Source organism: Pteropus vampyrus, unplaced genomic scaffold, assembly GCF_000151845.1.
Source record: "Pteropus vampyrus isolate Shadow unplaced genomic scaffold, Pvam_2.0 Scaffold9, whole genome shotgun sequence".
Classification (NCBI taxonomy): domain Eukaryota; kingdom Metazoa; phylum Chordata; class Mammalia; order Chiroptera; family Pteropodidae; genus Pteropus; species Pteropus vampyrus.
The window spans coordinates 3,272,214-3,299,502 of NW_011888790.1; the positions used below are offsets into that span (position 1 = coordinate 3,272,214).

The following is a 27,289-nucleotide window of genomic DNA, read 5'->3' on the forward strand; positions in this document are numbered from 1 at the left end:
AGTGCTGGGAAGAGAAGTCACCACAACTTCTGGCTGTGAAAACCAGCAGAGATTGTGGCCAGATGAGACAGAGGGCAGCTGGAATTCCAGGCTTTGCTTTTAAAGGGCAAACTTGGACTTATTGACAACTCACTTGTTGTGAGCTCCAGTGCTGGAGTAGCAGCTCCAAAGGTGCCAGGGAAATACAGGGAGGAACTGAATTGTCTGGCTTCAGGGTGAGGCCTAGAGGGTGAGCTTTCTCCCGAACAGAGGTGCTGGCAGAAGCAATTATTCCTTTGTTGAACCCTCCCCCGCCCAGCCTGTAGATGCAGAAGGACACCATATCTGAATCTCCATCAACCTGGCTAAAACTTTTCACCTTGCCCTGGAGATTCCCCAGGCCCCACTCCACGCAAGACACCTTCAATGGTTTTTCCATACAAACTGCCTGTCTTGGCTCATGCTGCGGACTCCTGAAAATCTCAAAGGTTCACAAACCCTAAACAAGCAGCATCTGGCCTTGCAGAACCCTGTACCTATTGCTAAGCAGCCCTAAGCCTAGCACTAACATCAGCCAGCCTCAGTTCACAGCTTAACCTCTCCCAGGCACCTCCAAGTCTAGCATAAGTGGCATCCATCTGTAGGTCAGTTTGTAGCTCATACCAAGTTTCCCTAGAGCAGGGCTCTGGCAGAGGCTGACCTTGGCCTGCACCAGAGCACCAGCACCTGGTGGCCAGCTTCAGACCACACCAGAGTATCGCTCAAACACCTCTACAGATGACACCAAAGGGCAGACTGCACAGGCACCAGAGCCCTGCTAAAATGAATCCTGCTCTGTATGGTCAGCCCTTGTACAACAGCTTTTCCACTGTAGTCACAGCCAGTACTCACAACCAGTCAGCCTGAAGGTCAGTCCCTCCTTTTGATGTACCAACAATAGTCCAGGCTCAGCTACAACAAGGGCACACACAACCCACACAAGAGACATTCCTGGAGCACCTGGCTCAGGTGACCAGGGAGACTGTGCCACTGGGGCCCACAGGACATCTACTACATCTACTACTCTACCAAGACTAGGAGACATAGCAGCTCTACCTCATAAATAGAAACAAAGACAGTCAGCCAAAATGAGAAGACAAACATGTCTCAAATGAAAGGACAGAACAGAGTTCCAGAAAAAGAACTAAGCAAAATGGAGACAAGCAATCTACCAGATGCAGAGTTCCAAACACTGGTTAAAAGTGTGCTCAGCGATCTCAGTGAGAACATCAACAAAGAGATAAGAAACATAAAAATGGAGGTAGAAAGCATAAAGTCAAACATGAAGAATACAGTAACTGAAGTAAATACATTAAAAGGAATCTACAGTAGATTAGATCAAGCAGAAAATCGAATCAGCGATTTGGAAGATAAGGTAGCAGAAAATACCCTAACAGAACAGTAAAAAGAAAAAAGAATTGGAAAAAAAAAAAAGGATAGTTTAAGGGGCCTTTGGGACAATATCAAGCGTAGCAACATTAGCATCTTAGTAGTACCAGAAGGAGAAGAGAGCAAGCAAAAAAGGAATTGAAAACCTATTTGAAGAAATAATGATGGAAAACTTTCCAAACCTGGTGAAAGATAGACATACAAGCCCAGGAAGCACAGAGAGTCCCAAATAAGATCAACCCAAAAAGGCCCACACCAGGATACATCATAATTAAAATGCCAAAGGTTAAAGACAATTTTAAAGTGCAGCAAGAGAAAAGCAGTTAGTTACCTACAAGGGAGCTTCCATAAGACTGTCAGTTGATTTCTCAACAGAAGCTTTGCAGGCCAGAGGTATTAGGATGAACTATTTAAAGTGATGAAAAGCAAGGACCTACAACCAAGATTACTCTACCCAGCAAAGCCATATTTAGAATCAAAGGACAGATAAAGAGCTCCCCAGACAAGAAAAAACTAAAGAAGTTCACCACCAAACCAGTATTATAAGAAATGTTAGAAACTTGAAGAAAATAAAGATTAACAACATGAATAGTAAAATGGCAGTAACTAAATATGTATCAATAATTACTTTAAATAGGTTAAATGCTTTAATCAAAAGACAGAAGGTGCCTGAATAGATAAGGAAACGGGACCTTTACATATGCTTCAACTCAAAAGAAATGTATAGACTGAAAGTACAGGGGTAGAAAAATATATTTCATGAAAATGGAAACAAAAAAAAGAAAAACTGGGTAGAAATGGCTATACCAGATAATATACTTAAATGAAGGCAAGAGACAAAGATCCAGTAATTCTACTTTTAGTTATTTAGCCAAAGGAACCCAAAAGAGTTCCTTTGTGGAAGACACATTTATATGTTCATTGCAGCATTATTTACAATAGCCAGGATATGGAAGTAACCTGAGTATCAATAGATGAATGAATAAAAAGGAAGTGGTAATGTACACAATGGAATGTTAGCCATAAAAAAGAATGAAATTTTGCCATCTGCAACAATATGGGTGTATCTACAGGGTATAATGCTACGTGAAGTAAGTCAGACAGCAAAAGATGAATACCATATGATTTCACTTATATGTGAAATCTAAAAAAACAAATGAATAAACTCATTGATAACAGTACATTTTGATGGTTGCTAAATGGGAGGTCAAAAAGGGGAGGGAATTAAGAAGTACAAATTGTTACAAAAGAGTCATGGGGCTGTAAAGTATAGATACAGGGAATATAGTCAGTAAAGGTGTAATAACTATGTACCGTGTCAGATGGGGTACTAGCTTTATTGTGGTGATCACTTCATCAGTTTATATAAATGTCTAATCACTATGTTGTACATCTGAAACTAATGTGTGTCAACTGTAATTGAAAAATAAACAAAAACATTTAAAAAAGTTTATACCCTTATTTGTATACTATTTGTGTTATAAACATAATGTGTTTAACTTGTGTTGATAGTTACTAGGCACAAAAATTAATGTTTCTTTTTGTCTTTCAGTTTTTGATTTATCTAGATTAAATCTTTTTTTTTTTTTTTGTATTACAGTCTTGGCCCTTTAGTGAGTAAAGTGAAAGAATATCAAGTAGAGACAATTGTAGATACCCTCTGCACTAACATGCTTTCTGATAAAGAACAACTTCGAGATATTTCAAGTATTGGCCTTAAAACAGTAATTGGAGAACTTCCTCCAGCTTCTAGTGGTAAGCAAGATCACTTTTTTCCCTCTATTTCCCTTTTACATGGTATTTATTCTCTACTCTATTATTTCTCCTGGCCAGGGAGGGAGAGAGGTGTCTACCCTAAAGATCTATGTAAGCTTGCCTTTGAACAACTAAGAAAAAAAAATCCGAATATTATTTTTGCTTAAAGATAAATTCAGTTTTAAATAAATATTATTTTGATTGGATTTAAGTATCTCATAGAATATCAGTACTGAAGGATTTTTATGTTGGTGCAAGATTTAATATTTTATGTACTACGACTACAGAGTAGAGTTAGGCCAAGCTATGCAATAAAGGAAAAGATAACCAAAACTGTGAGTTATTTCTGATTAGCTTTTATTTTCAATATTGATTTTACTTTGCATCAGAATTTATGATGTGAAACTTTTAATTGACACTGTTAAGACAGTTGTGAAATAATTCAGTTTACTAGTAACTTTAAGGTTGAGCTTCTTAAAGCTACTTGGTAATTAAACTAAAATTAATGAAATTGTCAATTAATTAGCTTTTTGCCCCTGACAGAAATATTTAGATAATATAGAAATTTAGAATTGGTCTTAACTGATAACCTCTTGACTGAATTATCAGGTTAAAAGTTTTTGTTTCATCTGCAAATGGAGTGAAATTATCTCCCTATTTCATGGAAAGATATAGATTGGTGATGTATTCTGGGTGTCCATATGGGAGGTCCTAATAATCCTAGCTTGTTAAGTGAACTAAAATTCAGAGATGACTTTAATTCACTCAGTTTAGATTGCATGGTTGGGTGAAGATTCCAATCTATTTTCTTTTCATCTAGAGCTGATGCTTTTTCTGCTGTATCATACCAATGTTACTTTACCCATATTAGTTATTTCAATAAAATATTTCACCAACTCTGAGGTATGTTATTTTGTGTTGTATTAGCTATATCGATATTTTCCTCATTTTTTTTCCCTTTCATTGAAACGTGTTTATTTTTACCTGATTTCTGGTTGTTAACCATTCAGAGTCTTCCTTTCAAAATTCCTTGCTTCTTTTTTCTCTCATTTTTTAACACATATCTACTTTATAACCTTGATTTATGAGTCTTCTGGAACATTTTTACCTTGTAATGACGTTATGGAAGCTTTGGATTGGAAAGGAGTTTATTAAAGATTACAATTTTTTTTTTTTAAAGAAACCATGTCAATCATTGTTTATTTATTTATTTTTCCTTTTTTCTTTTGCTGTGTTAATCACTGTTTTTTTAATTCACTGAAATTTAAAAGTCTAGATTACTAGTAAAGAGGAGAGAAAAATCTCATTGCTCCCTTTCAAGCACGTACAGTTACTACTGGCTTCATTGTTGGCATTCGTACTAGTGCATAGAAATAGTTGTCCAGTAGAGCCTACTGAAAACGATACTACTTTCAGTAGGTCATGTACTACTTCTGCAGTTATTATCTCTAATTTTTGTTTATGTCTAATTATTTTATTAAAAAACAGCCTGTTTCGAAATACATTTTCTGACATGGAAATCTTGAGTTGGTCTCATAATCAGGCTTAAAGTTGTTGAATATTTGGCAACTTCCATGAATATAATGTGGAATTCAACATACTTGCCTTGAAATCGTTATTGATTTTTTATTCATGCAGGCTCTGCACTAGCTGCTAATGTATGTAAAAAGATTACTGGACGTCTTACCAGTGCAATAGCAAAGCAGGAAGATGTCTCTGTTCAGCTAGAAGCCTTGGACATTATGGCTGATATGTTGAGCAGGTAAACATGCCTATTGTCTGTATTACTTATAAATATTATGTTCATTTATTAAAACCTGTTCTAATAAATGTAATAAAACTTGGTCTAAAATCTTTCATGTTTAAATTGTGGCTCTTTTATAAATATGTGTGGTTTGGAGTGAGGGGAGAAATAAGCTAATTATATTTATCTTGTAATACTGTGTAGCAAACATGATTTAAATATTTCAGCACAGTTTTTATGTTTTGTTTTACACTTTTATATTCTTGAATATAATGATAATCTCTTAGATAAGATGTGCCTGTAAGTAGTGGTAAATTTTCTAGTTAAAATAATGCTGTTTGTAAACTTCAGCAACCATGTTTATACTACATGTTTTTGGGGAGGAAGGAACTCGGCTTTATACATCTGTTGCTTTTCTTTCCTATGGAAGTCAAACTTGGGAAGATAAAATGATCTAAGCAACTCCTAGGGGAAAATACTTTAAAAGACCTGTCAATTTTAGTTTATCCCTGCTTCTCATAATTATATGTCATTATTTGTGTGTTATTTGTGGCTAATTTACTTCAGCTTGAAAGTAATCAAGTGCCTTCTTTTACATATTTATAGTAGAAATGAAGAGCTGTCATCATGGCACAGAAAGAGCTTATACTTTACTATAGGAGATTAGAACACAAATGGCTATAATATAAAAGGCAGGATGGGAATATAGTGTGTTTTGGGGTTTAAAATGGAAGTATCCAAGAAAGTGTGTTGTGGAAAGACTGGCATTTGTATTTAGACTTGAACAGTAGGTAGGGCACAGGTATGTATGCTCAGGTATAGAATATATCAGCATACAGTCTTAGAGTTGAGAAACATTGTATTCTAGTTTCTCAGAATATAGAATTAATAGAAAAGTAATAGGAAGTCATTCTGATAGATTGGACTCATGTTGCAAAGAGGGAGGAATTTATACTCCATTTGATAAGTAATGAAAATCGAGTTACGCTTTTTGTCCTCTGTATGCCTTGATTACTAGCATTGTACTGGCACGTAGATGTTTGACTGCTATTGGGTCATTGAACTGCACGTGTGAAGTGATTCATATGAGAGGGTTGGACCAAAAAGATAAGTAAAATTTAGTGTCTAAATGTGTAGACGAAAGACAATAGGGAGAGAGAGGGTGGTAGTCAAGAGATGCTGAGATTTTGAGTGTTGTGAACCCCTAGAAAGCTATAATAGAGAAAAAGCTACCAATAGAGAATATTAATTTAAGAGATCTGGAAAGGGGAAAAGTGACAAGATCATTGGTTTTCCTTTGATTTTTGTGGGTTTTTTTTTTTGTTTTTTGTTTTGTTTGTTTTTGATGTTCTCTCAAGCCTGTTGGTTGGATATCCTATAAATGGGCATATAGTTTTAGATTCCAGAAGATAATTTAGGCGTACAAATTTCAAAACAACATTCACTTAGCTCAGGTTTTCATTTGGGTTGGTAGAGATAGTAAGAATTTAGTTTTCATTCTGAATTTGGAATATGTCATGTAGATTTTTACTGTTTGAATACATTGAATTCAGAGGCCATACATTTCAGTAATGCTTAGATATCTTGAATTTATTCGTTGTTTTCTTTCTTATTTTAAGGCAAGGAGGACTTCTTGTTAATTTCCATCCTTCAATTCTGACCTGTCTGCTCCCTCAGTTGACCAGCCCTAGACTTGCAGTGAGGAAAAGAACTATTATTGCTCTTGGCCATCTGGTTATGAGCTGTGGAAATATAGTTTTTGTAGATCTTATCGAACATCTGTTGTCAGAGCTGTCCAAAAATGATTCCATGTCAACAACAAGAACCTACATACAGTGCATTGCTGCTATTAGTAGGCAAGCTGGTCATAGAATAGGTAAGAAATGTTTAAATATTTTAAAGTTTTCTTTAAAACAGTATTCACGAATGTTTTTAAGGACCAATATGCTTTTCTTAGGTGAATACCTTGAGAAGATAATTCCTTTGGTGGTAAAATTTTGTAATGTAGATGACGATGAGTTAAGAGAATATTGCATTCAAGCCTTTGAATCGTTTGTGAGAAGGTAAGTTTTTAAGGTCTTTATTTTTCAAGTGAAAAATTTTCTTCAGAATAGAATAATATTTAAGATCTAGATTAGGTGGGTAAGGAGAAATGGGTTATTTTACAGAGAATCAGGATTTGGATCTTAGATGTGTTTTAATTAAATTCTTATCACACTAATAACCAGTTGGTATTTGGACTGAATAAAATTTTATATTTTAAAATATAGTCCTTATATTTATTATTAAATGTTTCCTTTTCATTGTTAGGCTTTATTTTTAAAGAACTTAGGAAAAGTATTTATAATTGTCTTCTGGATTAATTTAATAATGTCTTTTATGAGAGAGCAGCACCAGGATAAGCCACCCTTTAAACACCATCTGGTCAAAAATTTCATGTCTTTTCAATAGTTTTTGAGATCTGTCACTTCCATTTTGTTAGGGCAGTGATTCTCAATTTGGAAACCTTGGTTTTAATAATAAAAGCTGCATTTATGTACTGTAAGGGGCCATACTGGCTTAGTAACAGTTTTTTTTCCTTTGACTAGAATTGTTAGTGTAGTAGCACAGTACAGTGTCTTGAGACTTCAGTAGTTGTAATCTGCAACAATTCCTTGCCACTGATGGTTTTTAGTAGCTTTATAGTCATATGAAATAGTTAAAATTGGAAATTGTGAAATTAATTTTCATCTTTTTAATTGAGAAACACAAATTATTCCTTTATTTTGAGATATTTATATGTTCTGTCTTTTCAACATATAGCTAGAAGACCAAACCTAGGTGAATGTGCACTGGCGCTTCCACAAATAATACTAGTTGCTAAAGAGCAAGTTCATCTGAGCTTAGTCTTATAGTCATATGTTGAGAAGATACGGCTTACAGTAGTACCTGCTTATCCGTGGTTTCTCTTTCTGCGATTTCAGTTACCCACTGTCAACTGTGGTCTGAAAATATTAAATGGAAAATTCCAGAAATAATTCATAAGTTTTAAATTGCACACAGTTTTGAGTAGTCTAATGAATCACAGCATCCTGCAGGATGTCAGTCATCCCTTTGTCCAGCATATCCATGCTGTATATGCTACCAGACCTTTAGTTAGTAGCTGTCTTGATTATCAGATCTACTGTTGCATGTTGCAGTATTGCGGTACTTGTGCTCAAGTAACTCTTATTGTACTGAATACAGTCATGTGCTGCCTAGTGATGGGCATCTGTTCTGAGATATTCCTCGTTAAGTGATTTCATTCTTGTGCAAACATCACAGAGTAAGTACACTTACACAGACCTAGGTGGTATAGCTTACTATACACCTAGGCTGTATGGTATAGGGGAGGAAAAATAATTTTCTCTCTACCTTCTGGGTTCTTGTTTGAGAACTCCCTGTAATAAAAGATTAACAAGAGATAAGCAAACAAAAGTTTAATAACATGTATACCTCATGTCTACATGGGAGAGACCCACAAAAACCAAGTAACTTGTCAAATGGCTGAAGCCACCCCTTAAACACCCTTTTCTTCAGCTGAAGAGAAAAAAATGTCAGGGTTTAGGGGAAGTCAGATGTGGGATGTTACAGAGAAAAGCACAATAAACAAGGGTAAGGTTGTTATGCAGAGGAGTCCTTGCCTTCTGCATTGACACAAGTTTCTAGAGATAAGGTCATCCTCTTCCTGGTACAGCCAGGGAGAAACCATTACAAATAGAGATTTCCCTTATAAATGTAAACGTCTTTTACAAAGGGTAACTTCTACTTGGTTTTCAAAGCTTCTCCCCTTGTCACTATTTCTTAAAATTAACCAGCCTAGAATAATCCTTATGCCAAAGACATATTTTGGGTGACAGATCCTGTTCTCCTGTAGCTCCTAGGCTACAAATCTGTACAGCATGTTACTGTACTGAATACTGTAGGCAGTTGTAACAGTGGTAAATGTCTATGTAATGCTTTGTATTAAGACCTTATATCATTAGACTATAGTTTTTCAGCTCCATTATAATCTTATGAGAACACTGTCATACATGAGGTCCATTATTGACTGAAAAGTTGTTATATAGTACATGGCTAGTGGATCACAAATGGAAGAGAAGTGATGCTGGCAATTCTGATATGCCAAAGAGAAGCCATAAAAGTGTATGTATGTGTGTATAGGAAAAAACAATATATAGGGTTTAGTATTATCTGCAGTTTCAGGCATCCACTGGTGAGGTATTGGAACTACTGTATACAAATTTCTATACTACCCACATTAACCTTGACATTCTATTTATTATAAAAATCATCCCCACTTCAGAGATGTTAAAATGTGAAGGTTAAAGTTCATCTTAAAATTGATATAAATAAGCATAATTTGAAAAGTAAATCTTTTAAAACATGAAGCCTATGTGAGAGAAAGATGTAGGGTCATTAATGTTGAAAAGGCTAGGAACCACCTTACTTGCTATATTAAAGTAGAAAAAATTTGGAAATAAAGCAAAATTTGGCAGGTAATGAATCAAGGACAAAAGTACAGTTACTCAAGGCAGCTTTTGTTTCTTCAGATGTCCTAAGGAAGTATATCCTCATGTTTCTACCATTATAAATATTTGTCTTAAATATCTTACCTATGACCCGAATTATAATTATGATGATGAAGACGAAGATGAAAATGCCATGGATGCAGATGGTGGTGATGATGATGACCAAGGTATTTCAAATTAAATAGAAGAAATTTGTTAAATTTTCATGAATGACTCAGTGTTACAGGTGGAGATGATTTTCTCCTCAGGAAATTAGTTCTACAGAATGTCTTGGGATTAGTAACCATTCTTTTTATCACATTATTTCTGACCACAGTCTCTTTATGGGTTATCTTATAAACCCTCTGATTGTTTGATTTTCCTATGGTGTCAAGTGATTTCTTTGAATCGAACTTTTATTCACATTGTTTAAAAAGCTAGGACACATGATTTTATAAATATTTGTGTTCTAAAGGAGTTTATTGTGTTAATGATTTTAAAGGGTTAATAAGCAACTTATTACCCACAGTGAGAATCTTTAACAAAAATACAATCATGATCATTTTTAGAGGTTAATTTTTGTGTACATTTATAAGTTAACTGCATCTGTGTAAGCGCTAGTTCTTTATAAACTTATCTATCGCTATATATGTTAGTGAAAAGTTAGAAAACTAGTTATGAATATCCATTCACTTTCTGTATTAAACGATAAACTTCTCCTGTGATTAATAGCCTAACATTAAAACTTCTCTTTAGGGAGTGATGATGAATACAGTGATGATGATGACATGAGCTGGAAAGTGAGACGTGCAGCTGCTAAGTGCTTGGATGCTGTAGTTAGCACAAGGCATGAAATGCTTCCAGAATTCTACAAGACTGTCTCTCCTGCGCTGATATCCAGATTTAAAGAACGTGAAGAAAATGTAAAGGCAGATGTTTTTCATGCATACCTTTCTCTTTTGAAGCAAACTCGTCCTGTGCAAAGTTGGCTGTGTGACCCTGATGCAATGGAACAGGGAGAAACACCTTTAACAATGCTTCAGAGTCAGGTTGGTTTAAATATATAGTTTTGAAAGCCATGCTAGTAAATGTGATCTTGTAAATTGTGATTTTATTATGGAAATGTGAGTTCCAGAACATCTTTAGAGAAACATATCTGGGATATGTTTGTATAGTAGTTTATTTTTGTACATATTATGTTACTTGTAAATAGTTTATCCTGATTGAAGTTTTCCTGATTTTACTGGATAAATAAGAAAACAATTTTAAGATTGAGTAATTTTTATTTTCGATAGTAACGGAGGTACCTTAGAGCTGTGGAATCACATTACTTATGTTCACAACTGGCTTCATTTCTAATTTAGCTGTGTGAAATTATAGAGAAATTAGTCATTTCATTAAAGCTCACTTTTCTCCTTTGTAATAAGCGTTTCCTTAGAAATGTCCACCTACAGTAGTGAGGTGATCTATGTAAACATTTAAATAGCACCTGCTGCATAGTAAGTATTTATAAATGCCAGCTCTTATTAATAAAGTACATATTTTTAACTTTAGGACATCTTTTCTCAGATCCTAAACATTACAGCAGAATTGCTCCCATTCATTGACTATTTAGTACATGCTAAGCATTTGTATACATTACAAAACGTGTTAGCCAGATTAAACAGTTAAACTGGGTGAGGGGATATACATACCATATCTGGCTTGTTTTCAAGTAGTACAAATTAAAATAATTTGTGGTGAACTTAGAGATGAACATGGAAGAGGAATTGGAGAAATAAATGAGATGAAGTATATGAATGATATAAGTAATTGAGTGTGTAGAAGTTAGGTATAGTCACAGGAAATTCTGATGATACTGTGATGAATCAGGTATTTTCTTTTGTCTCTAGTTTTCAGATCATTATTTGATGTGATGTGTAGCTGTATCCTGGTATCCATAAGATTTTATTAGTAAATACCCTATTTAAGTTTTACTGACTAACAAGACATTAGAAAGTTTAGAAGGATATATCTTTAAATCATACTCTTCCTGCTAGCATGTAGCTACATTTGAAGTGAGATTGATTTCACTGTAACAACAAACTATAAAAGCAAAAATGAGGACCCATTTAGTGGTTTCCTTTCCATAATTTGTCATTTTTCCTTTGATGCTTATCTGTGCTATTTATGTTTTGAAAATTTTAGTTGAAAATTTTATTATTTAGTTTGATTTCTGTTCAGTCTTTTGCATTTCATAATTAAAAACTAATCAAGGAAGATTATTTTGTTGCTCTGTAGAAAGCTAATGATAGCTTTTGTATATTAGTATAAAGCAAATACAGTTACAAGAGACAGTAATTGATGCAACCAAGTTTCTAGTCTTGTTAGCAGTTAGTGGAATTAAGAATTTAACAACAAAAAGATAAATTCTCCCCTTTCTCCCCATCCCCTGTAATTTGTTACATAGATAGCTGAACCAGCTAATGAGTGTATGATAATTACAGGTTCCCAACATTGTTAAAGCTCTGCACAAACAGATGAAAGAAAAAAGTGTGAAGACCCGACAGTGCTGTTTTAACATGTTAACTGAACTGGTAAATGTATTACCTGGGGCCCTAACGCAACACATTCCTGTTCTTGTACCAGGTATGAAAGAAATAGTAAATCACTTTTGGAACTTACTATATACTTTATTAAGATTTAGATAAGCGTAAATGTTTCCTTCAAAAGGAGAATTTATGACAACTTAATTTGTACATAGAACTAACTTTTTTAAAGAACCATCTTGAACACCTAAAGTTAGGAATTTGCAAGTAAAAATTTAAAGTCTTATCCAAAAATTTTTGGTTCTACTATTCATCATAGATTGTGGAACTTCTACTTTAGAGATAATATGATAAAGCAGAAACCAGCAATATTTTAGGAATTAGTTTTAAACTTTTTCTTACATAAAACTATGCATAAAAATTATTGAATTTTTTTTGTTGTTGGCTTTTTAGGGATCATTTTCTCATTGAATGATAAATCAAGCTCATCGAATTTGAAGATTGATGCTTTGTCATGTCTGTATGTAATCCTCTGTAACCACTCTCCTCAAGTCTTCCATCCTCATGTTCAGGCTTTGGTCCCTCCTGTGGTGGCTTGTGTTGGAGACCCATTTTACAAGATTACATCTGAAGCACTTCTTGTTACTCAGCAGCTTGTCAAAGTAATTCGTCCCTTAGATCAGCCTTCCTCGTTTGATGCAACTCCTTACATCAAAGATCTATTTACCTGTACCATTAAGAGGTTAAAAGCAGCTGACATTGATCAGGAAGTCAAGGAAAGGGCTATTTCCTGTATGGGACAAATTATTTGCAACCTTGGAGACAATTTGGGTTCTGACTTGCCTAATACACTTCAGATTTTCTTGGAGAGACTAAAGAATGAAATTACCCGGTTAACTACAGTGAAAGCATTGACACTGATTGCTGGGTCACCTTTGAAGATAGATTTGAGGCCTGTCCTGGGAGAAGGGGTTCCTATTCTTGCTTCATTTCTCAGGAAAAACCAGAGAGCTTTGAAACTGGGTACCCTTTCTGCCCTAGATATTCTAATTAAAAACTATAGCGACAGCTTGACAGCTGCCATGATTGATGCAGTTCTAGATGAGCTCCCACCTCTTATCAGCGAAAGTGATATGCATGTTTCACAGATGGCTATCAGTTTTCTTACCACACTGGCAAAAGTGTATCCCTCCTCCCTTTCAAAGATAAGTGGATCTATTCTCAATGAACTTATTGGACTTGTGAGATCACCTTTATTGCAGGGAGGGGCCCTCAGTGCTATGCTAGACTTTTTCCAAGCTCTGGTTGTCACTGGAACAAATAATCTAGGATACATGGATTTGTTGCGCATGCTGACTGGTCCAGTTTATTCTCAGAGCACAGCTCTTACTCACAAACAGTCTTATTATTCCATTGCCAAATGTGTAGCTGCCCTTACTCGAGCATGTCCTAAAGAAGGACCAGCTGTAGTAGGTCAGTTTATTCAAGATGTCAAGAACTCAAGGTCTACAGATTCCATTCGTCTCTTAGCTCTACTTTCTCTTGGAGAAGTTGGGCATCATATTGACTTAAGTGGGCAGCTGGAACTAAAATCTGTAATATTAGAAGCCTTCTCATCTCCTAGTGAAGAAGTCAAGTCAGCTGCATCTTATGCATTAGGCAGCATTAGTGTGGGCAACCTTCCTGAATATCTACCATTTGTCTTACAAGAAATAACCAGTCAACCCAAAAGGCAGTATCTTCTGCTTCATTCCTTGAAGGAAATTATTAGCTCTGCATCAGTGGTGGGCCTTAAACCATATGTTGAAAACATCTGGGCCTTATTGCTAAAGCATTGTGAGTGTGCAGAAGAAGGAACCAGAAATGTTGTTGCTGAATGTTTAGGCAAACTCACTCTAATTGATCCAGAAACTCTTCTTCCACGGCTTAAGGGGTACTTGATATCAGGTGGGTACCTAGATTTTCTTTAAAAGATTTTGTTAATTATTAGTAGTTGGTTGCCTTAAAAGATGCCTAATATGGAAGTTAAAACATTCCTGTATCTTGTTACATGTAGAATCTTTGCTTTATGTTGTAATAGGGAGCCATATTTGAATGACACTTTGTTGTTTAAAAGGATAAAGAGTATAATTAGATAATGGTTAAATAAATCTTTTCTAGTGTTCATTATATTTTTATGTTACTCTTGTCTTAAAATGTGGAAGACAGGTGTCTCTTGAATTAATATCTTGAGCTTGCTAGTAATAATTATAATACTAAAATTGGTGCACTTACTCTTTAGTTCAAATGAAAGATCGTAGAAGAGTTTTCATATTTACCACTCTCAGTCCCTTTAGGCCAAGTAGAAGGTAATAACTGCCATTTATTCTTAGAAATCACTGTCTTTTTAAATAAAATACTTGAAGATATTATAAGCTATTTATGGATTTAACCAATTAATTTCCTTTTGTGAGGGCTAGATCTTTCACTGCAGCTTTCCCAGGCCCCCTACTTCCCAGAAGAAATTGTTTCTTTTGAAATCTAATGAGATTATGTTTCCTAAGATGAGTAAACTTTGTTTCTGTTCTGTTAGTAGTCTGATAGCAATAAGAAATACCCTTCTTGACCAAAGAGAACTTTAAAGAATTGAAGACACTAGTGGTATTTGAAGTGGTTTGAGAATGATAAAGATGGCCATGGATTTTAGTAGACTTAACATACCAGTAGATTTAAATTTATTTTTAATCAGGTTCATCATATGCCCGAAGCTCAGTGGTTACAGCTGTGAAGTTTACTATTTCTGATCATCCACAACCTATTGATCCACTATTGAAGAACTGCATAGGTAAGTGGAAACAAAGATAAACATATTGATTAACTATTTAATAGTTAATTGTCAAGAAATGAATTGTTTCAATAACTAAAAATATCACCAAGGAACTAAAATGCTTTTAGGGGGTTGGTAAATTTTTCATTAGAAAGATAATGGATAACGTATAATCTTATATACTCATATCTTATATACTTATATTCTATCATCCCTTAGTTTGAAATTATTACTAGATAATTTTGCAAATAACTGAAATTAGTTAATACACTAGGATGTCTTTAGAGTCCACTACACATTTGATGATTATATTTTGTGGATGACCTAAAATAATTAATGGATAAAGGAAAAAGACTGTAAACTGGGAAACTGAGGCTCTTGCCAAAAGTCATACAATTGACAAAGTAGTTTGGATGACTCTAAAGATCTTTGCATTATAATTTCTCGCCCACATTTGCAAGAAAATCAGACATATCAGTTTTAAAGTGGCTGGGTGTTTCTTTAGCTTTTTGTCCTATGTTAGGTTTCAGTTTTCTCCTTTTGTATGGTTATCCTCTTGCCAATTCATATATTGTTAAATAAAGATACAAATAAAAATAAGGCTTTTAGAGGCACATTTTTCTTTGTCATCTGATAAATTGTGTACTTGTTAACATTCCATCCTTTATCAAGCAATGGATCTGTCCTCACCTTGTTTATCATATTTTTAACTCTAAGGACAATCATTCAAGTTATTAATTCTTGTGCCTGCTGTCTCCATCACTTCCCTGTGCAGTCCACTTTTTTATAAAGTATTTATAAGAGTAATTAGGAAACTTTTTGGACTCTAACTCCATACCTTCTGTATTATAGGTGCTTAAGAATAGGTTATCAAATCCACTCACATTGAGATGTCATTTACCTGCTGCCAAAGGAAACTATATAGTTCACTTAGTATTTCATCTTATTCTTCCATGGCTCACATTGAAGAAACAATAATAATACTAACAATAATAAGTATCAATTTAGAAAAAAATATAATGTATACTTTATTTTAATTACCATAATTATGTGTTGCTTCTCTTATAATTTTTCAGGTGATTTCCTAAAGACATTGGAAGACCCAGATTTGAATGTAAGAAGAGTAGCTTTGGTCACATTCAATTCAGCAGCACATAATAAGCCATCTTTAATAAGGGATCTTCTAGATACTGTTCTTCCACATCTTTACAATGAAACAAAAGTTAGAAAGGAGCTTATAAGAGAGGTAAGCTAAGTTATATTACACTTTCTCTCAGCTTATCTTTCACTTTTAAGTATATCCACACATTTTTTCTTTTTTCAACAGGTAGAAATGGGTCCATTTAAGCATACAGTGGATGATGGCCTGGATATTAGAAAGGCAGCTTTTGAGTGTATGTACACACTTTTAGACAGTTGTCTTGATAGACTAGATATCTTTGAATTTCTAAATCATGTTGAAGATGGTTTGAAGGATCATTATGATATTAAGGTAAGATGTTCGTGCCTGTTTATAGAATGTTTTAGAAGACTTAGCTACCATGACTTATCCTTGTAATTTACTTTTGTGTATTAAGTGAGAAGAATTGGTTTGCTTGTCATGATTTTATTAAGTGTTATGGACTATAATATGCGAAAGTAATAGTGATGCAGTTGTAACATCAGTCGACATACAGGAAAACTCCAGGAACCTTTTCATTGGAGGAGGAAGTCTAAGTGGATAGAAAATTCTAAGAAATTCTCTGTGCCAGCTTACTTAATGCATAGTCCCTAGATCCTTTCTCTGCAAAAAAAGAGTCCAGACAGGTTTTGCTCTTCAAACTATAAACTGTGCTCTTTTTGGCCTGTCTTAATATTGTGTTGCAGTTATTACCCATGGGGGTTTTCTTCGTTTCTTGGCTAATTCTTTTTGGCTGTCTTTAGGGCTGTTCTTCGTGATAACTATATTATTTACCCGAATGAGGGATTTTTGTTCTCCAGTCTAATATACTGTTTAATATCAAGAGTTTTGCCAAAGGATAACATGGAAGAACTGTATACTGTTTTCAGATGCTCAAAATAATCTGTAGAAACAACTGGAGAGAAACCATATCCTTTTAGATTTAGAGCTTGAACTTTGCTCATAACTGCTCTTTGTTTTCCTACTTGATCATGTCTGTTTTAAATTGAACTTTAAGAGTGATTTGAAACATGGAAAGATAGTGCATTGTCTCTTTTTCTTTCCCATTCAGGACGTTTGGTCAAGCAAGCAAAAGTGGTAGTTGAGCAGTAGTAATTCAGCCAGACTATCAGAACTCCAACTTTCATGTTTCCATATTTGGCATTAACTTGACTCCTCCCAGAATCTCTTAATAAGAGCCCCAAGGAAGTGATAGGATCCTCCTGTTTAATTCTACAGTTTATAGTCCAAGAGAAAAAGATTATGGATTACTATGTTGTATACAGATGAATCTGAATAACCAGTCTTTTTGTTTTTTAGGAAAATCTTAAAAAAGAGTAGAAACTTATAAAGCTTTTCTCCTAGTTATTTTCTTGTTCAATGGTTTTCCATTTTGGTACACATGAGCTTTTTAAAAAATACTAAATTTGTGGCACTATCCTGACAGGTTAAGTAAAAATCTCTGGGAACGGGGCAGAAGAATGGGTATCTTTCTAAAGCTCCCCAGTTCTAATGTGTGGCCAAGATTGAGAACCACTTTTCTAGTTCTGTACACTTGGACCACATTATAGGTAAGGTCTTTCTCGTACTTGTAACTAAAATTCCTCAGATAAGGTTTGAGACAAATCTATGAGAGTCCAATGGCAAATTACACTAAAATGAAACTTTATGGTATGCGCTAGTTATTTACCTTGAAAAGCTTTGTTAGAATTTGGAATTTTGTCTTCAGAAAATAATGCAAAGTCTAAATTTTGTCTTTTACTCCTAATAGATGCTAACATTTTTAATGTTGGTGAGACTCTCTACCCTGTGTCCAAGTGCAGTACTGCAGAGGTTGGACCGACTTGTTGAGCCATTACGTGCCACATGTACAACTAAGGTAATCATTGGTAGACATCACCTTAGGCCAGAGTTGGTGTATTCAGGATTCCTAGTCGATTCTGTACCGTAGTTTTCCTAATTTAAGTGTGCTAACGGTATATGTAGCAGTTGATTTTAAAAGTTAACCTATGGAGTGTAAATGTTTTAGAAAATGTAGCACTATTTAATGCTATTCTTAAAAGTTTTTACTTATCATAATAACAATGTTTATTTTGAAGTACTGGTATAGGATAAAGTGTGCTAGGTTCCCAAAAGAGGAAATATTTAATTCTGGTGGAGGTGGGGGATGGGAATCATAGAAGACTTCATATGACAGTGATGACATTTAAAATGGATCTTGAAAAGTCAGAAATACTTTTAGATTCAGAAGGTAAATGGCATTTCATTACATGAATTCATGCACAGAGATGTCAGTACATGATATGTTTGAAAAATAATGAATGAATGGGGTATCTAGAGGAATAGTTGTTTTTTTGTGGAGCCAAAGTAAGACTTGGTAAGCATATAAGGCTCTGGTTCACACTCTTTCAACCATGATGGCTCTGGATTTTCTGGTTTTATAATGGGCTTTGTGTAAGATATTTCCTTAAAAGAATAAGAGACAAGCTACTGCTAAAAAGAAGTTTAAAAACAACTGTGCTTAGAATATAATGTGACTTTTGGACCTATGCAAGAGTAGGTTTATTTACCAGAAATTTCTACGTGCTTAAATTTTGTTTGTATAAAGAGCTGTCTCTTGTAGCTTATAATATAAATTTACTCAATGTTACAGGTAAAGGCAAATTCAGTAAAGCAGGAATTTGAAAAGCAAGATGAACTAAAGCGATCTGCCATGAGAGCAGTAGCAGCACTGCTAACCATTCCAGAAGCAGAGAAGAGTCCACTGATGAGTGAATTCCAGTCACAGATCAGTTCTAACCCTGAGCTGGCAGCCATCTTTGAAAGTATCCAAAAAGATTCATCATCCACTAACTTGGAATCAATGGACACTAGCTAGATGTTCAACATGGGGACCATTACACTGACCATATGATGCACTGAATCGAGAGGTTAATCATAAGACATGGAAAGAGAAGTGTCTAAAAGCTTCAAAATGTTCCACTTTTTTTTCCTTCATGAAGACAGTTTGGCTTTCTTCCATTTTTGTTTTTGTAACATTTATTTCAGAAATATGTATTTCCATAATCCAGAGGTTGTAAAACCACTAATGTTTTTAGTGGTTAGGGCAACAATGGAAACTAAAAGTTAGGATTTATGGAATATGGAGATAGGGTCCAGGATCTATTTGCCCTGTAATGTTTAGGATTAAAATGTTAAAATTTTGTGACCATGAATTTCTTTCTTTTATAAAATTTCTCTTATTTAAAAATCAAAAATTCTGCAAGACAAAAACCATGTTTCTTTTTCTTGTATAACTTTTTGTTTCAGCAATATAAATTGATTTTTAGCTGGCAGATAATATCTAAGATTTGTTACATTTCAGAAGGTTTGGCAGTTTAAAAAAAGATAATGAGGTGTCATTTTTTTAAAGTATGGGGATTAACACTGTCCCTGTTGCACACACTAATTTTGCATGAGCAAGTTTACAAATATGTATTGTCTGTAAAGCAGCATGTGCAGATTATTCATAATACAAAAGTTAAAATAAGTATTGTATTAGTGCAATTTGCAGATATTTATTTTTGCACAGAAAACATATCTGGAGAGAGAGGGGGGAGTAAACTTTTGAAACTGGTTTTCTTAACACCAGTGTGAATTTACAAATGTTTTCAGCAAATCAAGTCACAACAATTTGCCACTTTTTTCTATTATACATTTTCTTACACATTTAAAATTTGAATATTTAAGTACTCAGTTTTTCTCAGTTACCATTTGTGTGTGTGTGTTTCCCCTTAGAAATTCTAAGGCCAGCTTTTTTTTTCCATTCCCTTTGGATTCCTATGTCCCTTATCAAAGGATACAAATACTGTGTATGCTTTTAAGTTTTATTTTTATGAAAATTCTGACGCTGGCTATCACAGGTTTGTTAGATAATAATAGTATTTTCTTTTAGTTGAGTTGGATTTTTACCCCTTTCTTGTAGAGCTAATTTACATATCGTATTTGGTAAGCATTGACTACTTTTCCTGATTGAGGGGGTCTGTGCTAGGGGAAACAAAGCTTTGCAGTACCTTCTATTGTAGTTACAATTTTATTTAACATACCTTCAGTGAACTCATTTCACACTGTAGCCTCTTTCTTCAAATTTGTGGTGCTCCTGTAACAGTAAGAACTATAACTTCTGAAATAAAGACATCTCCTAATGCTGTGCAAACATAGTTTACATGTATTGAAGGAGGCAGTTGTTAAAGTTAGTGACCAATTTTAAGCAATCAAAACTGCACCCTTTATTTTTGAAACTGTGAATTAGAAATACTTTTCCTGCTGTATTACTTGCTTTAACATCCAAATACGCAGTGATTTGAATTGATAACATACTGTACTTATTAGATTAACAGCTTGATTTCAAATGTTCAGGTGATAATGCATAAGATTACCAGTAAAGATTTTGACTAGTACATAGACATGGAACATTACATGAAGTTGGTGCCATTTCAAAATGTGGCAGGTGATAATCTTATACCATAATTTGCATAAAACTGTAATAGAAATTTATTTTGAGATGTTAGTATATTATGTACTATACATTACCGTGGTATAGATGTTGTGAATATATTTAAGTATTTGGTTTCACAATAAATTACAATACTGCAGGCTTTAGGACCAAATAGGAGACTGACATGCATATGTTGTATGAATGTCTTAATTATCTAAAGTTATATTCAAATACTTTTCATGTATTGGATTTCTTTTTTAACCTTCCAAGATACTTTTTTTTTTTTTTTTTGGCAAGATGGCTATTTTTAATATAGCTGAAATTCTTTCTTTTAATACAAAAGAAATAGTCTGCTCTTTCTAGTAGTAGATACGGTGTATGTATATATTAATGTATATTCACATACATAAAATTAGTAACAGAAGAATACTCAAATTTTAAATGCTAAGTCACACTGATTAACTCCCTGTTTCTCATGGTGATGATGTCCTGCTACTGGAGTGGAAGTTGCCAGGTGCGAAGTCCAGTCACAGTCTGCTACTCATGCCGTTTACTGATCTTTTGAGTATTATTAGGAAGTTCTGCTCAGCATTTCTATATATGTAGGTTCTCAGGGGATCTAAAAGTTAAGAAGAAAACAGTTGTTTGCTGATTTTCTTGAGGATGTTTAAATTGTTTAGATTTACTTGATTTATTAAAGAAAGCTCAACATGGGGTTATATTTTGAGGTTAGGTTATTTTATGAAACTAAGGCAGAAAGGAAATTTGGTAAAATGGCAATGCCTAACCTAAAAGTTTATTTAAAAAGTCAATAGCACTGAATGATAATTTTTAAAATGGTCATATTAATGATATCTAAAGCTTAATTCTTGGGAATTAGAATTCTTAAAAAGTTGGAATACGTGAATTCATCAAATGAATATTTACGTAATTTTTGTGTAATCATAACGAAATCAGTCATTTTTTTACACTTTTGTTGGGTAAATGGTACAGAAATAACGGACGTATCTAACCAGTTCTAAGGGATGTTCTTATACCTTTATATCTAGTTTCGTCTCAGACATTATGGATTTGATTATATTGGTATGATTGAAGATCAAAATAATGAAATATACAAAATCCTCAGTCATTGAAAACTTCAATTAACTGGTTAAGTAATAAGCCTTGTAAGCTGTATTTAGCTGCATGACAAAGTATATAGTAACACCTCACAATTTAAAAAGTTGAATATTTCTCCCACATTAATTTTATCAAAAATTTAAATTGGTGAAATTAACTGCCAATGTCTAGGTATGTTTAGTAAATGTTTTGATATTAAAGGGCTTAAAAATTTTAGCAAATTTTGGATTCTAGCTCTATCTTAAACTGAATCCTAATTTTCAAACCACTGCCACTCAAGATTTCTGTTTTTGAAATCTTATATAATCCTCTAGAATCAAAATGAACAATACAGTAACAGTTCATTTCACTGCTTGGAAAACGGCTATTCTGGTTTTAACTGACTTTTCCAGTTAATTAAATGAAACCGATACCTTTGGTTGCAAAAATGGAACACAAGGAAGTATTTGGTGGCAAGCTGCCAAAAGCTCACCAGATAACACCATTAAGAAAGATATACACTAAAATTACATATTTCCCTTTACAATAGTTGCTTTATTTTCTTGCTAATACTAGAAAAATAAGATTTGTGAACACTTGTTATGTAATTTAGGTTAAGATCTATCAGCAACATGTTTTTGTTCTATGTAACTTAGCTCAGTTCAAAATGGGATTAGATTTTCATAAGACATCATAAAAATCAGCTGCAGTTAAAACTACGGAGGGGAGTATTGCAGATAATTCTACTTTTTCTTTATTAGACCCTGTAATGTGAGTGTGTTAGGTTTCAGAATGATTTTTGGTAGAGGGAGTCTTTATACTCTGACCTCTTCATACCTTCTTATTATGATTTTAATTGATTATCGGTGGTTTTGGCAAATTGAATTGTTTCAATTAGGTCTTAGAAGAGAAAAAACTTATATTCTGTGAACTGAATTTTTTTTCTGGAATAGAGAGTATGGAAATTAGTGTATTTAGCCATTATCAGTGACTAAAATGCACACCGAGTGATTTTATTCTAAAATGCTCGCATACAAAGGTAAAGAATTGTACTCCAGAACTGGTTAATGTATAAAACCATGATAACCTCATGTTATAATAGGCTGTAATAATCCTACTACTCTGAAAAGCTGTTTTACTTGTCACAGACATTTCACTTTTCCTATAAACCCACTCCTTACTTAGGTAAGGGCAGCTTAAATGTGTGATGGTAGCTTATTGTAATCTTGTACTTTTAAAAAAGAGACAAATGTGCATCTTGCTTGGCCTTCCTGAAAGGTCTGAAAAATAAACTCCTGGTTCCTTATTCTAGAAGTAAAATCCATTCTTTTCTCCAGAATTTATACTTTAATAGGAAAACACATTTCCTTTTTAGTTCAGGATTTCTCAACCTTGTCACTATTGACATTTTGAATTGGATAATTCCGTCATGGGCTGCCGCTCTATGCATTGTAAGGTGTTAGCTCCCATGGCCTCTTTCCATGTTGATACCAGTAGTGACACCACCACCCCCAGGTGATCACCAAAATTATCTCCAGCTATTGCCAAATATCCCTAGAGGTGTGTGGGGTGGAGCACAGAATTGCTTCAATTGAGAACTGTTTTAGAGGATTTTGTTTCTAGCGCCTCTAGCCAACTGAGATTATATACTTGTAGGAGTTTTCAGACATTCTTAAGTGTCAGTTCTAATCAACCCCTTTTCTTTCACCAATTAGAAATGTCACGATTTAGTGAAAATATATTTCTACTCTGTTTACTACTATCTCCTCTGATTTAAATGGATAGTCCTTACTAAATCATTTAACATACTGTTTTTCTATGGCTATAAAATGCTTTCTGCATTCTTAATAGAAATATGAGTATAAAGGGACTACTATAAAGGGAAGCATGAGGCAGTTTGCTTTGGAATCAATGTACTTTATTAAGTTTAGGAACAGGAGCCATGAGCAATTAGTGCATTTTACTTGAATTCTTATAAAAACAGTAAATAGGTTTTCAAAGTTATTCATTTACATTTTCTTCAAGAAAAGTTTTGTCAATTTACTTTCTTGAACTAGTACGGGTAATTTGCTATTTAGCTATAATGTTTAAAGACATGCCAAGTAGTGATATTTTGTATAATTCCTAAACAATATATATTTGAACTTTGAAGGCAACTTATTAAGCTGACTAGCAGATTTTTGCTGCTTTTCTAGGAATAGTTGATGTTTGGAGACAAGATGCTTTATGAATCTTGATGCCCACACATGGGATTTTAAAGACTGATGGTGGAAGGCATGTGAAAGAAAAATAACCACAGATTGCCTGTTCTTTGAAACAACCATTGAGCAAGTGAGTAATATTTCAAGCTTCTGAATCATTTCAGTCCCATTTGGGAAAATTGGCATAAGCAAAAATAAGTTATACTTTTACATGATGTTACTGAAATATTAATGAGACTGATTGGTCAGCAGTTTGAGCAAGTCTAGATTGCTGAGTTTGGAAACCTTGAAAATCAGTCCTTAAAATCTACATTTAAAACATTTAGAAATGTGTTTCAGTATCAACTGTCCTCTGAAGTACAATCAAGTATTATCAGATGACCACATGTGGCCACTCAGATGAGAGGCCCCACTGTGATCTGTGTGCTACCATAGCTTGTGCTCATATGAGCTCTACATGTCAGGATTGATAGAAAATTTATTATACCTCATTCTTGTAAATGGATCATCAGAGGCAAAGCTAATTACGTTTTTCCCTCCTTCCCTTGGTACCTATTTAGTACTGTGGGCTTGACTATTTGCTTGTCTAAGGGGAAGATACACACTAGATAATTATTAAGTAGTACTGCAATAGGAGGAAATACATGGTTCTGTGTGATTTGTGGCACAGAGGTTCCTGTCAGGACAAGCCTAAGCTTAGGAAATTGTGTACTCTGGAGTGAGAACAGAATTGGCAAAATTATAGAGATGAGGTCATGGTGTATTTGGAAGCTGAGTATGGCTGTAGTGTAGAATATAAGAGAGTAGTGAGGCTAGGAAGGGCAGGTTATAGGTGGCTAGAAACAGTTTGAAATTAATTTCAGGGATGATGGCAAGCCATACAAAGACTTAAAGGCAGGCAGTCACGTGATCAGATTTGCACTTTTGAAAGATTAGTTACAGTTTAGGTAGGAAAGAAGATTAAGACATTTACTGATAAATTAGGACATCACTAGGGTAATACAGGTGAGAGCGAATGTTATGCTGAACTAAGGTAGTTTTGGAGTGGAAGTCAGGATGTTTGAGATAAAATCGACAGGACAGCAATTGATTGGATATTGGAATTATATTCTGCAATACAAACTCCCCAAAATAGGTATAGAACTTAGTATTCTACATTTCTATTGTGTGTAGCGTAGGTTTCCCATCTCATGGACCCGGGACGACCAAGCTACCTTTTGGAATGTCAGTTGCTGTGACTAGAGAATCACAGTTGTCTCCTAGTGCTTTCCCCTGACAGTGACATTTACCACCTCTGATCACATTTTGGTAGGCAAGAGAAGTCATGTAGTCGTACCTAAGAGCGGAACACTTGTTCACAAGGATTTGATGACAACTATAAGAGTCGAGCTGTGGAGTCATCTTTTTTGGGGCAAGGGAGTAGAGGAGTTACGTCACATTCACACTTCACAACTTAGATGTTCCTCCTTATTCTTAGAAATTCTTTTCAACCAACCTGCCGCTGTGTTTCTCTTAAGATCTTCCTCCACTCTGTTCCAATGTCTGACTCTTCTCCCTCTCCCTTCACATTCTAAGTGTATTTTTCCAAAAAAATACAGCAGTCTCACTAAGAGTGCCAGCAGTTTAGGTGTTTTCTGACATGTGCTTATGTAGATACCCTTATTCAATATCCTGACCCCATGATTCTTGCTTTTATCAACCTTCATCCCTACTATTTGAACCAGCCACTCTGAAGTCTACACCTTGGATATTTTCATCCAAAGCTGTCTGAACATAAACTCCAAGATCCTGTTCTAACAATTTGTCAAGTTCTGTTCTCACTTGCTCTGAACTGCAGTCTGTATTTCCTACCATTTTCTCAGTCCCTCCTTGCCTTCTGTCTTTATCCAATCTTGATCTGATTGATTTTGTAAATGGCTTATTCACAAATCACTTGTCCTTTTATTGCATTTAGGGATGTTCCCTCTCCTAGCCCCTAAAATCTCCCTTTAGCACTTAACCCTCACCTACATAGCCAGCAGACACATTTCATCAATACCATTAAGGCTATTATTTCTGTTCTACCCCTTAAAAGTCACATATCCATTCTCATCCTCATATCCTCATTTCAGACATTGATTCGTTATCCTTTAGCTCAAGACCAGCCTCTCTCCCATGTTTTGGTTAAGTTGGTCCTCCATCTCTCCCTTTCATTTCAGTACCACTTCCACTGGTTCTGTCTGCTGGATTCTCAAAAATACACTGAAGTCTCACCTAAAAGCTTATTTTTGTTTTATTGCATCTTGCCTGTTCACTTCTTAACCTATTCTAATCTGGCTTTCATTCCTCTGTTGGTGATCATAGCAAAACAATTTGAGTGAAGTCTTAGATGGCACAATGGCCTTCAGTCTTTTTCTTAATTGAACTCATTGATACTAATACTGTTGATCACCCCCTTCATTAGACTACCTGTTGCCTTGGCTTCTAGGACTCTTCTGTCTTCTGGGGGTTTCCTTGTACTTATGAAGCCATTGTACTTTAGTTTCCCTTAACTATTGTTCACTAGGGCCTTCGGTACACATGTCTTGTCATTATATATAATCCTGGGTCATCATCCATTCTTATGGTTTACATGTTGTTCTCTGTCTTTACGTCTGCTGATGGCATCCCGTTTACCCAACCACTCAAGCTAGAAATCTTAGCACAAGTTTTGGGGCAGAATAACAAATAACAAGGACTCTGCTGCCAGACATCACCTGTGTTTGAATTCTGGCTGAATATTAGCTGTCTGATTTGGGTAAATTACTTTGCCTCAGTTTCCTCTTCTATAACATGGGGATGAAAATAGTAGGCTACCTTGTAGGGTTATTGTGAGGATTAAATAGGAATACCCGTAAAACACCTAAAACTGGTATAGTAAGTGCTATATATTGTTAGCTTTTACTAGCATTCTGCTCATTTCCTATATCTCTCGGGTCCTTCCCCCCCCGCCCCCCCACTACTTTTGGTTCAAGATCTCATTTCCTCATCTATGTCTGGACTGCAAATACCTAACTGGTATTTTTGTGTTCATTCAGCAAGCTAATTTATTGAGCACTTTGTTAGGTCCTTACTGCCAAGGCTGCAAAGGCAGGTGAGAGTACCTGATATAAAGAAGTGTACTGGTTGCCATGAGAAAATTGACTTCAGGAAGCACTATAAAACTCTACTGTATGAGAAATATACACAGGAGACAGAAGGGGTGAAAATGGAAGATATGCTCCATTCCTGGCTGGGGCAGGAAAGGTTCAGATCAGAAATGAAATGTCTTTAGATAAGAGGTATTTCTTAGTGGTTTTTAAATGACCATGTATCATAATCACCTGGAGGGCTTGTTAAGACAAGATCGATGGGCCCCACCTCCAAAGGTTGAGATTCAGTAGGTCGGTTTGGTCGGAGTGGGGCCCAGTAATTTGTATTTCTCACAAGTTTCCAGGTCCTGATGCTGCCTCCCCAGACCACGCTTGGAAACCACTGCATTAGGATACCCAGAGAGCATTCATTCTCAAGTCCTCTCTCTACACGACTGCCAAAGCAGTAGTCTTCTTGCACTACATCCTTCAATGG

General features: G+C 34.9%; 1 protein-coding gene across 1 annotated transcript; it reads left to right on the forward strand.

The window, feature by feature from the left end:
- The first annotated feature begins 3,007 nt into the window (after positions 1-3,007).
- CAND1 (cullin associated and neddylation dissociated 1) lies at positions 3,008-20,639 on the forward strand. Its single transcript, XM_011373828.2, has 13 exons — positions 3,008-3,162; positions 4,801-4,924; positions 6,526-6,782; positions 6,864-6,969; positions 9,478-9,623; positions 10,192-10,484; positions 11,922-12,063; positions 12,417-13,910; positions 14,692-14,787; positions 15,846-16,015; positions 16,097-16,261; positions 17,700-17,807; positions 18,582-20,639. Exons 1-13 carry the CDS (start codon positions 3,078-3,080, stop codon positions 18,804-18,806), a joined length of 3,411 nt encoding a protein of 1,136 aa, XP_011372130.1. The 5' UTR covers positions 3,008-3,077; the 3' UTR covers positions 18,807-20,639.
- The last annotated feature ends 6,650 nt before the right edge of the window (positions 20,640-27,289 follow it).

Bases quoted from the DNA above. Each gene is read 5' to 3' on its own strand.
- CAND1 (XM_011373828.2), top strand. From the start codon at position 3,078: ATGCTTTCTGATAAAGAACAACTTCGAGATATTTCAAGTATTGGCCTT. The intron at 6,783-6,863 runs GTAAGAAATGTT...TGCTTTTCTTAG, and splicing joins GCAAGCTGGTCATAGAATAG to GTGAATACCTTGAGAAGATA. The intron at 9,624-10,191 runs GTATTTCAAATT...ACTTCTCTTTAG, and splicing joins TGGTGATGATGATGACCAAG to GGAGTGATGATGAATACAGT.